This window comes from Anopheles coluzzii, chromosome 2, assembly GCF_943734685.1.
Source record: "Anopheles coluzzii chromosome 2, AcolN3, whole genome shotgun sequence".
In the NCBI taxonomy this organism is placed as follows: domain Eukaryota; kingdom Metazoa; phylum Arthropoda; class Insecta; order Diptera; family Culicidae; genus Anopheles; species Anopheles coluzzii.
In genome coordinates this window covers 4,061,042-4,074,488 of record NC_064670.1, presented here as the reverse complement: position 1 = coordinate 4,074,488, position 13,447 = coordinate 4,061,042, and the positions used below count along the sequence as shown (strand labels likewise).

At 48.3% G+C, this 13,447-nt stretch overlaps 3 protein-coding genes across 6 annotated transcripts; 2 read left to right on the top strand and 1 right to left on the bottom strand.

Annotated features, from left to right (window-relative positions):
* The first annotated feature begins 143 nt into the window (after positions 1–143).
* On the top strand, positions 144–1,419 carry LOC120947308 (SAGA-associated factor 11 homolog). Its single transcript, XM_040362514.2, has 2 exons — positions 144–580; positions 660–1,419. The coding sequence occupies exons 1-2, from the start codon at positions 220–222 to the stop codon at positions 845–847; spliced, it is 549 nt and encodes a 182-aa protein (XP_040218448.1). The 5' UTR covers positions 144–219; the 3' UTR covers positions 848–1,419.
* A 236-nt stretch (positions 1,420–1,655) lies between these two features.
* Positions 1,656–7,373, top strand: LOC120947301 (major facilitator superfamily domain-containing protein 10). 3 transcript variants are annotated; one of them, XM_040362505.2, is made up of 9 exons: positions 1,656–2,582; positions 2,679–2,855; positions 2,925–3,054; positions 3,126–3,393; positions 4,835–4,858; positions 5,217–5,678; positions 5,751–6,342; positions 6,433–6,600; positions 6,677–7,373. In XM_040362505.2, exons 1-9 carry the CDS (start codon positions 2,513–2,515, stop codon positions 6,904–6,906), a joined length of 2,121 nt encoding a protein of 706 aa, XP_040218439.1. In that variant the 5' UTR covers positions 1,656–2,512; the 3' UTR covers positions 6,907–7,373. The 3 variants fall into 3 exon arrangements, with proteins under 3 accessions (XP_040218439.1, XP_040218438.1, XP_040218437.1); XM_040362504.2 differs by lacking the exons at positions 1,656–2,582; positions 2,679–2,855; positions 2,925–3,054; positions 3,126–3,393; positions 4,835–4,858 and adding an exon at positions 3,610–4,261; XM_040362503.2 differs by lacking the exons at positions 1,656–2,582; positions 2,679–2,855; positions 2,925–3,054; positions 3,126–3,393 and having other exon boundaries at positions 4,271–5,100.
* On the bottom strand, positions 7,358–11,173 carry LOC120947302 (prion-like-(Q/N-rich) domain-bearing protein 25). Of its 2 annotated transcripts, XM_040362506.2 has the most exons (5): positions 10,577–11,169; positions 8,656–8,805; positions 8,154–8,555; positions 7,921–8,066; positions 7,358–7,851 (listed from the first exon to the last, which is right to left on the bottom strand). In XM_040362506.2, the coding sequence occupies exons 1-5, from the start codon at positions 10,746–10,748 to the stop codon at positions 7,636–7,638; spliced, it is 1,086 nt and encodes a 361-aa protein (XP_040218440.2). In that variant the 5' UTR covers positions 10,749–11,169; the 3' UTR covers positions 7,358–7,635. The 2 variants fall into 2 exon arrangements, with proteins under 2 accessions (XP_040218440.2, XP_049461787.1); XM_049605830.1 differs by lacking the exon at positions 8,656–8,805 and having other exon boundaries at positions 10,577–11,173.
* Between the last annotated feature and the right edge of the window lie 2,274 nt (positions 11,174–13,447).

Here is a 13,447-nt window from a genome sequence, read left to right as displayed (position 1 = left end):
CCTTCAGTTGGTGTAGAACTAATTTTATAGAAGAAAAAGAATCCAAAATATAAAATGTATTTGGCTGCATTTTTGAAATTTTATTCCAATATTTGTCATCGTTAAGTTAGAGATGATGACCGCAATGGCTGTACCACCGTCAGCAGCTGGATGGTTTTGTTGTTTACTTTTTAGTCAAGTTCCAGCGGCACCGCTCTACACACAGTTTACGCCGGCAGAATGAGCGAAAACGACGGAATTCACATAGAATATGTCGACGAGCAGGAGCTAAAGCGCGAGTTTCGCCGGTTTATGAGCGATCCGGAGACGAGAGAAAAGGCTGCCAACTATCTGTACGAATCGCTCGTGGACGAAACAATCCTGGGCATCGCGTACGAGGTGCACCACGCAAACAAGACGGGTTCCGGTGCCGCCGTCGAGGGTGAGCCAGAGGACAGCAAACCGTACACGATCGTCGACCAGCCCGATACGGACGTGTTCGGTTCGTCCAACACCAAGAAAGCCATCGACTGCCACTGTCCGAACTGTAATCGCATCGTAGCCGCATCGCGATTTGCTCCACATCTGGAAAAGTGCATGGGTAAGGACGCATCCGCATCCTCTGTACGCAGCAGTTCGTGGTGTCGGGCCTGCGAATGCATTCGTTTACATATTTTTAGGTATGGGAAGAAACTCCTCACGCATCGCAAGCAGACGCATCGCGAACACACGTGACGTGGGAACAGGCAATTATTTCGGCGGCGACGAGGACGACGAAGACGACGCGGACTGGTCGGGAGAGAAGCGCAAAAAGAAGATCTCGCAGGTGCGCACTAATGGGAGCAAGAAAAATGGCAAAACCTCATGAAAGTAGGTGCACGTACGGGGTTGATTAGCGGCAAGTGCTCCTGGAGACGGCTGAGATGTGTGCGGGCCAATAAAAAAACCCCGCAACCGGCATCAGCAACCCCTACGAAGAAAGCGCGAATGTGTGATGCATTCCAAACCAGTCACATGACTTGACCTCCCTATCCATCGAATGTTGGACCTCAGTAGAACGAACGCGGTTCGGTTGAATCTCGGCGATGATATTGTACATGCACTTTCTGCAATGTTAAATTGCCAAATGAACTCCACAACTGGTGGTTTTACCTAGTAAGCGTCGCGTTCGTGGTAACGCACGCCGATGTGGAACACCTTAGTATCCTATAAACGTGGCAGGGGCAGGTGAATTGAAACCCCAACTTCCAAGTAATAGTATATCTTAAACACACTACCTAGGCTAGCTGAAATGGATTAATAATGTAAACGTAATTCACACACTCCTCGCTCGATTTTCTATATGTAGCGCCAACCGGGGAGCTTATAATGTACGTTTAAACTTTCCCTGTAGTGTGAATAACCGTTCCATGTAAATAAAAGAAGATTTTCACACTGATACGACCCATCATTTCCTGTACGAATCACGCTGCAAAATCATACGATCGACGCGTACTGCGCGAACCTCTCGCGTACCGCATCTCCGAGTCCATCGGGACTGTATGACGCGCGTTCGCCCCCTCAACGTAAATAGATCAAGTGCAGACTGTGTGCGAGTGTGTCGCGACCGCACGGCCCGTAAATTAATATCCCAAATTGATGTGTAGTTTATTTTTACGATCGTTCTACCAGATGGACAGGCTTCCAAAAACCGCCGAGTACGGTTTGTTTACTTTTTATTTTGCGTTATTTTCTCTCAACTCATCCAGCGTGTGCGTGTGTGCATTCGTAAAACCGCGATCGCACAGTTTGACGCCCGACCGCCATCGCTCTCGCGCTGATTTTACATGCTCACCGTCTTGCTGTCTCTCTCACACACTCTCTCGGCAATAGGGTGCGCGCAAAAGGGGTTGGTGTTTCGCGCGTTGTTTGCCGCGCTGTGGTATTACAACGCTACAGGCAGCTCCGTGGTGCAGCTTGATCCAGACGCACACGGTACAGAGGTTCGTTACTATGGCTTCCATATCCGGCATACTACGATAAAGTAAACCGAGAGCGGGTCAGAAACACCGAAAGCCGTGCGTGGTTAGTGTTTTTTTGAAAATGTCACTTCTTCTCCAAGCAACCCGTCGAAGAACCAGTTTAGTTTAGGGTTGCCTCCCGTCCAAGTTCGTCGCCAGTTATCCATCCATATCCGTGTGGTTTGCAACATGATTCATACGAACGTGCCCGCGTACGATGTTGTGTTATGATGAGATCATAACTTACTCGCCGAAGCATACGCAATGAGGTAATGCGTTATTTCTAAGTCGCACCGGAATGCATACATAGCTTAAATCCGAACCAACTCAAGGACGGGCGAGTTTTAATTTATTCATGGTTGTGCAGCTGTGTTTATGGTCGATTCGGCAGGCTGTGCTGGGTGTGTAGTGCCACAAGGGAGAAAGAAAAGAAAACAAGAAATCCAATCGTCGCTCGGTGGTTGTGTGGTGCGCTTCGTTCGCACTAAATCAACGTTGGTGGAGTGAAAATCGCACAGAACGTGACCGGAACCATGACGATTCTGTGCTCCCATCATCGTATCGTGGAAAAGGAACCGTCCAAAGTAAATCCACGCTGGAAGTGTAAGTGTAAGCTGGTGCAACTGTTTGCAAATCTTTTTCGCATGCACTGTACTTCAAACCACTTGTGGCACTTATCTTATCGTTTCGTCCTTTCAGCCTGTACCGTGTTTTCGTTGCTGATGATTGTGTCATCGTGCCTGGTGGTTAGTTTCAGTTTGCACGGTCTAATTGCAGACTACAAACACCATTGTTTGCTAAAAGCAAACCTACATTTTGTGCCGATAGCAGTCGAGAACGGCTCCGATACCGGAACGAACCAAACGACTGTTCAATGTAATGTACCCTTCAATGCCTCAAGCTAACACACCTACTTTGATTGACCATTCTTTTCATCGTTTCCAGATGGCATTGATGAATATTGGAGCAATTGGAACAGTGGGTTGTACTGTGAGACCCTCAAAAACATGCCACTCTTCCAAGGAATCTGTTGTACGATATGGTTAGCTCTTTTCCTAGTGCACGGCCCAGGAGGGTAAGTTAAGCCGGTGAAAAGACCGGGAAGCCAACGTAGTGCATTTATATTCCTCACCTTTTTTTCTGCAGAATTCTTCCACAACCGTGGCGGATAGTGTTTCCGTCATTGATATTTTTCCTAGGCTGCACGGTAGTGTCCCTGCTAACGGCGAGTTTCATCACCCAGGGCCTGAGGCATCTTTGTGCCGAGTTTCAGAAGGTGGACTCAGTTCAGGGTATGAGCTGCGCCCGGTTGATACTTTACTTTTCATTAGTCCAGGACACCGCGGCGCTCGTGCAGGTGGATAAGAACTTTTTCCTAACGCTGGCATTTTCCTGGATCTGGGTCGGTGCTACTGTGTTTGGGTTAGCGATAATACTGCTCCGAATCTTCCTGATGCCAGACTTTGAACTGTTTCGAGTCGTCGTATCGATGCACGGAATGCGTAAAGGTTTGTTGTTTTACTGTATTTAATTTATTGTAAATTTTAACCCAGTATTTGTCTTCATTGTTTTAGATCTTCCCATGCTTCAAACAGAAGAATCGGCTAGTTGTACTACTTCTGAGCTATGAGTGTTGGAATTGATGAATAAATCAATGGTGTGTTGTGTGCATATTAGTGATACTAAACAAATCTTACAGTAACCTCTCAAACATGACGAACACAGGTCAGGTTTTACTGATCAAATATAGAAGGTTCCACTTTTCTGTTAACTTTAGGATAGTTATGCAGTTTTCCTACTTGGTGGGCATGAATAAACTTATAACATTGTGAACTATTCTGGAATAACAATACAGAATCCTAAGGTCCTACCCAATGTCAAGGTAAGTCATATTTGTTCTATCATTATTTTATCAATATCACCATTTAGAAGAACTTAAGTATTTTGTAAAACCCTTAAAATTCAAATTTAGATTTACTTCATTAATCAGTTTCCGATTCAATTATGTATCAATTGTTCGCTACTAAATGCATTTTTCACGTGTCTAAACATTGAAATGGAAGATCAGTTTTGGATGCTCTTTCAAAATTACCGGATTTCAAGAAAATTCAATTTATCAACTGTCAACCTCCGGCACCGACCACCAGGTGTCCGACACCCGGTGCATCGCTGTCAATGTTTGTTGTGACTCGCAAACAATACGCAGCAAAACAATGTTTCCCTCTGTGCAGTAGCATAATTCCTGGACAAACACACTCACACCCACACCATGAGCTTAGCAGGTAATGATGAACAGTATCTAACATTACGGAGGATGGTGGGGGAGAGGGAAATTACGACACTGGGCCCCCACAATGGCATCCACAGACAATGAAGGGCGTCCGTGGCCGTATCTACAGCACCGAGCACACACACCCAACAGGCAGCACGTACAAGTGATTATTTGTTTTATCGTCAACGAGTTGATTAGTGCTACGAATGGTTGGCCACATCCGCTGATAATGCCGCCCATACAGCCGTTCTGTGCTGACGCCATGAAGCCCTACTGTCAGCATTGCTAATTTTCGGCCGACCCAACACGCGTGCGAGTCGCGACCCTCGCACAGCATCTTTGACCGAAATCTTCACCACTACAGCTAAAGCCCCACACAGCTTCACGGTTGAACGACACAGATCGATGCTTCCCCGAGTGCGCGGGTCGCAGGCAGACATTGGCGGAGGCTTTCTCGGGATCGTGAGCCGAGCGGCAGCAGCAGCCGCAGCAGCAAAACGAGTCTGGTGGTGGTAAAAGTGAAAGTACGGCGGCACCATAGCCTGCTGTGATCCAGCGTGATCGTCGTGTGTATTTGCGCCAGTGTGTTGGTTTCTTGGCATCTTACGCAGCTGTTTTAATACCATCTTGCGATCGTGTACGGTCGTGAGGCACGGTGTCGTAGCGGACACGCGTTCGGTCCTTATTGGTTTGCAGGGAAATAGTGAGACACTTACCGCGCAATAGTGTAGTGGGGTTGTGCTTCGCAGTCGTGCCCAACATAAGCCTTTATCGTGTGCAGTATTTCGCCACCGGGTGTACTTATAGTCTTCTGCTGTATTTCTGCCACTAACGCAATTGTGATACAAGGTGATTGTGCTTGATCGTGTGGGCCTGTCCACGTATCGTGAAGCTGGCGAGAAAGCCGCAAAAAACATAATTCATCAACACCCTTTCCATATGTTTCATCCACGCTTCTCTTCCAGCCCACCAGCACCAGCACGATGACGTACAATCTGGATGAACTGAAAAAGCGCTCCGTCGTGGCGAGCACCTCTCACAACATAAGCAACAATCTGAAGCCCGCGCCCAAACATGAGAAGGTACCGGAATCGGGGAAAACGATCACCGAAATCACGCGCACCCACCGGACGGCGTACATCATCTTCGTGTCGCTGCTGCTGGATCTGCTGGCGTTCACGATGATACTGCCGCTGCTTCCGTCCCTGCTCGAGTACTATCGCAAGAATGACAACCAGCTGTACGGTTACCTGGCCAACAGTATTAAGCAATTTCAGCTGTGGATCGGTGCGCCGGAACGCTTCACCAGCGTCCTGTTCGGGGGAGCGCTCGGCTCGATGTTTAGCTTTCTGCAGTTCCTGAGCAGTCCCATCGTCGGTGCGCTGTCCGACTACTACGGGCGCAAACCACTGATGCTGCTGTGCGCGGTAAGGTGAAAGGTGAAAGCGTTCGAACGGCGCAAATCGTTAATGGTTTCCTTTTTCCACCCACCTTTACAGACCGGCATTGCCGCTTCGTACGGCATTTGGGCGTACTCGGAATCGTTCCTGCTGTTCGTGATAGCACGGTTCGTCGGTGGCATCAGCAAGGGCAACGTTTCGCTCTGTATGGCCGTAATAACGGACGTGTCGAACCAGCAGAACCGCGGCAAGGCGATGGCCCTGGTGGGGATTGCCTTTTCGCTCGGCTTCATAGCGGGTCCCATGATCGGGGCGACGTTTTCCCGCTTCTCGGACAAAACCGGCACGCTGTGGTTCTTCGCACCGGCCATGTTTGCGATGCTGCTGGCCGTCGCCGACATACTGTTTCTGGTGCTCTGCCTGAAGGAAACGCTGCCGAAGGAAAAGCGATCCACGCGCATCATCAACTCGCTGTCGCATGCGATCGATCACATCAGTATTAGAGCGTTGTTTCGCTTTTCCGCGGTGGAAAATCTGTCCCAGAAGGATGTGCGCTCGCTCAGGCGGCTGGGTGTGACGTACTTTCTTTACCTGTTCCTGTACTCCGGGCTCGAGTTTACGGTGACGTTCTTGATGTACCACAAGTTCGGCTACACCTCGATCGATCAGGCGAAAATGTTCCTTACCACAGGTACGGGGGGTGTTCGGGTAACGTTTTGATGTGAAATTCAAGAGATTTATTTATAACATTGCGTGACATTTTCTTTCCCCTTTTCCTCAGGTGTACTGATGGCGCTACTGCAAGGTTCCGTTGTACGCCGCCTTCCCGACCGACTGGTAAAGACTTCCGCCGTATTTGGCCTGTATTTAATCATTCCCGCCTTCATCATCGTCGGTTTGGCCGAGTCGTCTCCAGTGCTCTACCTGGGCATGATACTATTCGCCATCTGTAAGCGTCCTGTTGCCTCAACTGCCTCACAATTGGCTTTTTTTACTAACTCTTCATCTACATTCCCTTTTTTTAGCCACCGCGTTTGTAGTCACTTGCATGACCACAATCACCTCCAAGTACGGTGACTTCCATCAGAAGGGAACTGTGCTGGGAGTGTTCCGATCGCTGGGAGCTCTCGCCCGGGCTGTCGGCCCTATCGTGGCCTCGATGGCGTTCTGGAGCGTCGGTGCTCGGTTTACTTACATCGCCGGCGGCATACTGCTACTGTGGCCCGCACTGATGCTGCAGTACTTAAAGCTGTGAATGCTCCTGCTAACCCACCGCGTTGCGTCAGTTTGTGTCCTTCGTTTTTCTATTCCGTCGTTTTTTGTATTGTTATAGTGTATACATTGTATTTATAAGGCACCAACAACCGGTATTGATATTTTTTACAGTATTCTGTAAACTCCTTTTTACCAACCTGTGGCTACAATTGGCCGCATTTGGGGTTTCGAATCTCCGATGTATTCGACTAGAAGAGTAATGTTCTGTGAAAGGATTTAGCAAACAAAAATTGCATCTAAAAAACGTAGAGCAAAGCGCGTTGTGAAGTAGGTGCAATAAAGTGGAAGTGAAGAAAGGAAGAAAGGAAGAAACAATCTTCAACACCAGTTGAGTTTGCGATGGAGAGTAGCAATATAACCAGTATAGTGAAATAGTTTAAGCAATGCAGTGAAACAATCAAACAACACGCGACAACACATAAAAAGAACACTTTTCACTTACAACAACGTGTTTATTCATTAAATAGCACATACTAATATAAAACATGTTCGAAACTGGACAATCAGTAGCAGTGTAAGCACGCCCAAGGGGTTCATTGGTTTTCCATTTTGGTCCAAGCATGAGGTTGAGGTGAGGCTACCAGTACATTAGGATGGAATGCAAGGTCGTTTTTTCAAGCCGTTCACTGAGTATGTTAAGTTCTAGATACTAAAGGCGTTTGTTTTGGAAAGAGAATTTTTGGTGTTTGTGTGCGCAGCTGCGTCATGGTCAGCTAATACCGTACAGTGTACCCAGCACGGTTACAAGTACTAGCCCATACGCTAAACTGTTTGGCCGGAACGTTGAAGCACCGGAGCAAATGCCATCCACCTCGATCATGTGATCTATGCAGCGGCACCGTCCATGATAGCAGCCCGTGTCGCGATCGATGCAATTATCGTTCACCTCACAAATCCCGTTCAAGTGTACCGATGAAACACATTTCTGCAAGATGGATGAAGCATTTTACAAAAAACCGGGTAATGACCGGGAATGAATCAACTGTATACGTACAAATCCTGCCTCGTGGAATCGGCTGGCACAGGTGCACCGGCCCGCCGTTATACCGTCCGTCCCGGTGGTGATGCGGCACTGGGAGTGTGGAATGTTGTACAAACACTGTATGTTTTCCTCGCAAAGGTCGTAAATTTTGCTCGCAACTGTGGAAAATCAGAACGGAAAGTATTATAATTTCCCTACCATATCGAACGAATCGGAGCAAAACGCCTAAAGAGCGGCTTACGTACTGGGCAAACACCGATTGCGCTGCTCGTTCAGCACGTGACTGACGCGGCACGTACAGATCTCCTGCGCGCAGCGCGAATTGTCCGTCACGCATTCCTCGTCCCGGAAGCACTGGTCGCCCTGCTTCGCATCATGCAGGCAGCGGTTGCGGTCCGCGTTCGGATGCTTGCCCGGGGTGCACACGCAGATCCCGTCCCGGCAGTACGTATCGTTGCCGATGCAGTTGTTCGTCAGCCGGCAGTACTCGCCCAGGTAGCTCGTCTTGTAGCAGCGCTTCTCCCGCTCGACGTAGTGCGCACCGTCCACGCACTGGCAGGAGTTGTCGCGGCATTCCGAGTTGCCCGTGCTGAGCGTGTACTGGCACTGGTCGTTGTGTAGACAGTAGTCACCGATATCGGTAGCCGCTGGAATGGGGAGAAGATTCGAGGGTGCCGATGGAATGCAATGGAACTAATCGAAGGGACTAAGATGTGGGTGCTATGTGGGGTTAGTGAATGTTGTTACCTCTCAAGCATCGACGCGTGTTATTGCTGTCTGTCACGGCGAAGTAACCGGCCATGCACGAACACACGCCATACTCGTGGACGGAATTGTACCGTTCGCAGTACGCCTGCAGTGGACATTCATCGTCCGTGCGGCAAACGTTGGCCGTTCCTGTGGTGAAGTGTGAAGGCAAAGGGATGGTCATTGCAATGCCAAAACAATACCCAGCCTCTCGTGTGGAGAAGCTGTGCAAGGGAATGGTACTGTTTAACTGTTCCTCATACGGAAAACACGAACCAACTATCGCCAGAGGATTTTAACCCCAATCGAATGCGTTTTTGCTGTGGTTTGATTGCGTGTATGTATCATTCTTTAGCTGCTCACTTTACCACACACACATACACACACACACACACACACACACACACACAAACGCATTCCAAACACTTCCATCTCATGAAGCAAGTGGGAATAAAACACCGTAGCCCGTATTGTTCGGGAGCCTTAAACTCTCGACTTGCCTAAACACCTTCCAAGTACACTTAGCCCCAATTCGATACGGCGTACCTCTGCCCAAATCTTACTCCCTCTTAATGCCCCCTTCCCTATTTCTCTGTGTTCTGGGGGTTTCCCTCTGTTATGCTGCTATGGGATGATGCTGTGCACCGCATGACCATTAGCATTCCTCTGCCCGCGCCCGATGTTATGCAAAACGAGCATGATGAATCTCGGAATTCTCTCCAGCATATGTGGTGCTCCTTCCCAACCCACCATCCCACCTAATAGGGAGGTACTTCACTTCCGCTTCCAACCGCATCTATCACTGAAGAAGCGTAAGCGCATCCGAGCGGAAGCACGTGAAGGCCATTTGCGTATACGCGTGGTACCACACCTTTAAAGTGCGCAATCGTATCGGGGGCGCAGTCAATGCTACTTTGATGCTTCTTTTTTGCTATTCAAGCTGATCGATACACGAATGGGAGTTGTTTTTGTTTGTGTGTTCCTCTTTTACGAGCAGATGGACATATGTGTGTGTGTGTGTGTTTTTTTTTCTTTTTAGCTAATTTGTGAACCGCGAAGGCTACGAAACTGATGGTTTGTCTTGGGGGCAACATGGTAAGTGCATTCTCTTCACTGCTCTTCTTCGCTGGAAGTAATGTTTTGTTCAATTTAGGTCATTTGCAACACAAATGAACTGATTTACTGTACTGTTTAATAGAAACTATTGAATTTAAAACGCTACCAACCGTCGTTTAGCCCCATCGCCCATCGATAACATCATTTCGCACGTGAGCGAGCGGCCCTTGTTTGCGCTACCAGCCGTGCGCATGAAGTCATACAAATTTATTGCACTCCTCTCACCACCTGGAACGGAATCCCCCGATCGACTCCCGCCTTCCCCACACCAGATTGACTGCCATTTTTTAATCAGTCCGTTTCGGATCGATCACTTAAATTTTTATTGTTAGTCCATCCAATCAATTTCCACCGAAGTGCCAATCAATAATGATTAATGCACATAGCGTGGCACAAATCGGTTTTTACCCAAGCGATAGCCTATCCCGATAACACACCCTCAATCACACACACACACACACTGCCGGGACTGCGCAATCGGGTCAATATTGTATTGCTTCAACTGCACGCGTTATTTTGATAGATTTGAGCTACTTAGCCCATTTTACTAGTACTGTACGCTGCACCAACAACAGGAGGGTGGACTTTGTTATGCTGGACACGGATACGTTTAAACTATTCCATTGGTAAACCGTTTTTTTTTTTCGAAAATATCTACTTCCGATGCTTCAAACTCCCAAACACACGCACAAACAAAACACCGTGCAGTATTAAACCACGCGAAAAAACGCTCCAAACGGTTAACCCCACTCGCTCAGGGTCAGCAACGGCAACCACACAACGCGAAAACCATTTTTCCACTTACGCCGTATAAACGTTTGACACCGCACAACACTTCCGATGATGGCCAGTAGCAGCGGCAGCAGCAGCAGCAGCAACAGTGGCCCAGCAACGCCCACCGACGTCCACCGCAGACTTCCGGGCGTCGTCCGCGCTCGTTTGCGCCGCCGACCGGTTGCGTATGGTAGGGTGCACATGGTACGCACCAGCAGTATTATTGCGCTTTACGGCGTCGTGGTGGAACGATCGCGGCGTGGCGCCGACAACATCACGGCGCGGGATCGGATAGCACACTGATCCACATTTTCTCTTTTTGCGGCCCCGGTCACACAGACACACTCCACCCAGGTTAGGGAGGGGATGGGAGTGCAGCTTCAGCGTCTAATGTTGCAGGCAACAGTGGCGGATTGTGGTGGAAACGCAGAGACGCCCAAAAAAAGAGAATACACACACACACGCACCCCCCTCAATGGTGCGCTGCTAACAACAATGGAACGTGATGGAATTGCGCGGTCAATCCGTGCTTTTTTTTCCTCCTATGGGGTTGAGTTTTCCTCTCACAGCCGCGCTCCCAGCAATAAGAGGGGGGGGGGAGGTTTGCTGCTGCTGCTGTGTTGCTCATTCCGATTCATTGGTCTTCTCTATTGTTCGGTGGACTATGGTAAAGATGCAGTTCACAGTTTTTTGTAATGTATTTAATTTACAATAAATAAATATAAAAACAATATTTGTTCACGATTATGGACCATAAAATGGTCAGCCAATTTACCCGGTATAATAAAAATATTTCTCATTTCAAACATATTTCATGTCCGCTGCGCATTCGCCATAGTGCCTATTGGCCCACCAACTATGCCCCAACCAACCCTCTCGGAAAGAGGGGCAACGTGTTTTCACGGTGCAATCAATCGGCAATTACACCGCCTCCGGGGGCTTGGTCCGAGGAAAAGCTCGCAACAGTACGATTTGTTGATACATACGGATTTGGGAGTCTGTAAGGTCTGTAACAGACCTCCGCTACCTTCTCACCCGCCTCACCATCAACCGCCTTCAGTCAAAGGCGGTACGAATTTGAGATAGAAGAAGAAGAAGAGCCATGAATCTCACCACGGTTCAACCTCGAATATGATGAACCACCTCAATCGCAGCATGCCATTGTTTCCAGCGGCAACAGCAACAGCAACGATGAAGAAACACAGAACGATGGTTACTGGGTAGAGTGAAAGAGAGAGAGAGAATAGGGGACTGCAAAAACCAAACCAAACCGTTGTGCTTTATGGGAACTAAGCGGAAACAGGGCGATTTAAAATTGTAATAGAAACTTAAAAGAACACAGCATTGTGTAATCGCATTTTAATGAATTGGCTGACAACTTTTCACCGACCATTGAAGGGGAGGAGAGGGAGGTTAATTAACTTTTGCCGGACAAAAGCATCATCAACAACAACAATCCAACAACGGGGGAGAGCATTAAACAGGCAAACCAGAGGGATCAGATGTTTGTTACAAGCGACCGAGCGACAAACAGATTTGAAAGGCGAGGGAATACGGATGGTAATTAATGTAGTGAAATGAAAATAACGACACGAATTATACAGTCGCAAATCGTTGAAATGGTTTTGTGAAAAGTGTTATGCAAAAAGTACGACAATAAAACGACTTTCGTTTGGGAATTTTTTGTTTCTTCAAGGTATTTGTGTCTCTTGGCTTTACCCAGCAAGCGAAGGGAAACAGATACACCAATAATAAGGTAATTTGTGTGATGATCGATCGCCAATGACCAGCGTTAATGGGCCGGGAGTAGAGGCTCATTACGGCCTATTAGCCCACGCTCGTACCATGGCGAAACATTCTAATATGCCCTCGGTAGGATGTTACTCACTGGCCCTGGCCCATGTCCCAATGTAATCGCGAGCCGATCCTTCAATGTACCTATTTATGAAATTCAATTACTCTTATACGCCTCCGATTAGAGGCCCGGCGTGGACCCCCACCCTGATGGGGTGGGGTGGGGGGTGATTAAACGACTGTCAATCGAGCAGATCGAGCGAAGCGGAGGTTAAGGTGCAGTCAAAACAACAGCGTAAATCAAGCGACTAAGCTATGCGGAAACCGTACCCAACTACCCAACAGCACCCCCGTGGTCCACACAATCTTGCACAAAAGCGTGCACAGGTCCAACGGGTTCCATTTATCAATCGAATGGTGATTATGATAAGCGATACGCGTCGATAACATCATCATCATCATCCCTTTTTGGTAAATGCGGAGCATAGTTTTGGAAACAAGCTGTAAATGGCTGTGAATGAGTGACCCAAAACGGCCCATGTGTGTGAGTGAGAGAGAGAGAGAGAGAGAGAGAGAGAGAGAGAGAGAGAGAGAGAGCGAGAGAGAAGGGATAGCAGGGCTGCCCGGCTGGGAGGCGAGTGTGATTGTATTCCCGCGCACGGCCAAAGGTCCACAGCAGAAGCAATCGTCCAATGCTCAACAGGTGGTAATACACGCGTGCTTAGATTGATGTTTGTCACCATGAAGTCCCCCATCCCCCCGTCCCCCATCCCTCGAGAACGATAGCAATGATAACGATCGATGCGCTATCTCACGGGGGGAGGATGGAGGAAAGAATTTAAAAACAACTCCAAAACACACGAACGATCGATTAGTAATCAGAGGTTGATGGTTTGCATGATTTGGTGTAACACTTGCCCACGACTATTGCTACAAACCGTTGACGTCAGCTGCAATGCGTTAAAATGGCTTAAACGTGCAGCGAACGTGAATCACCGGGCGTGCAGGCGTGCTTTTTCTGATTACAAGGAAGAATTACACTGCAAATCCGTGTGTGGATCATACCGCGATGATGATGGGACACCGGCTAGCCCCGGGGTAGCCAATA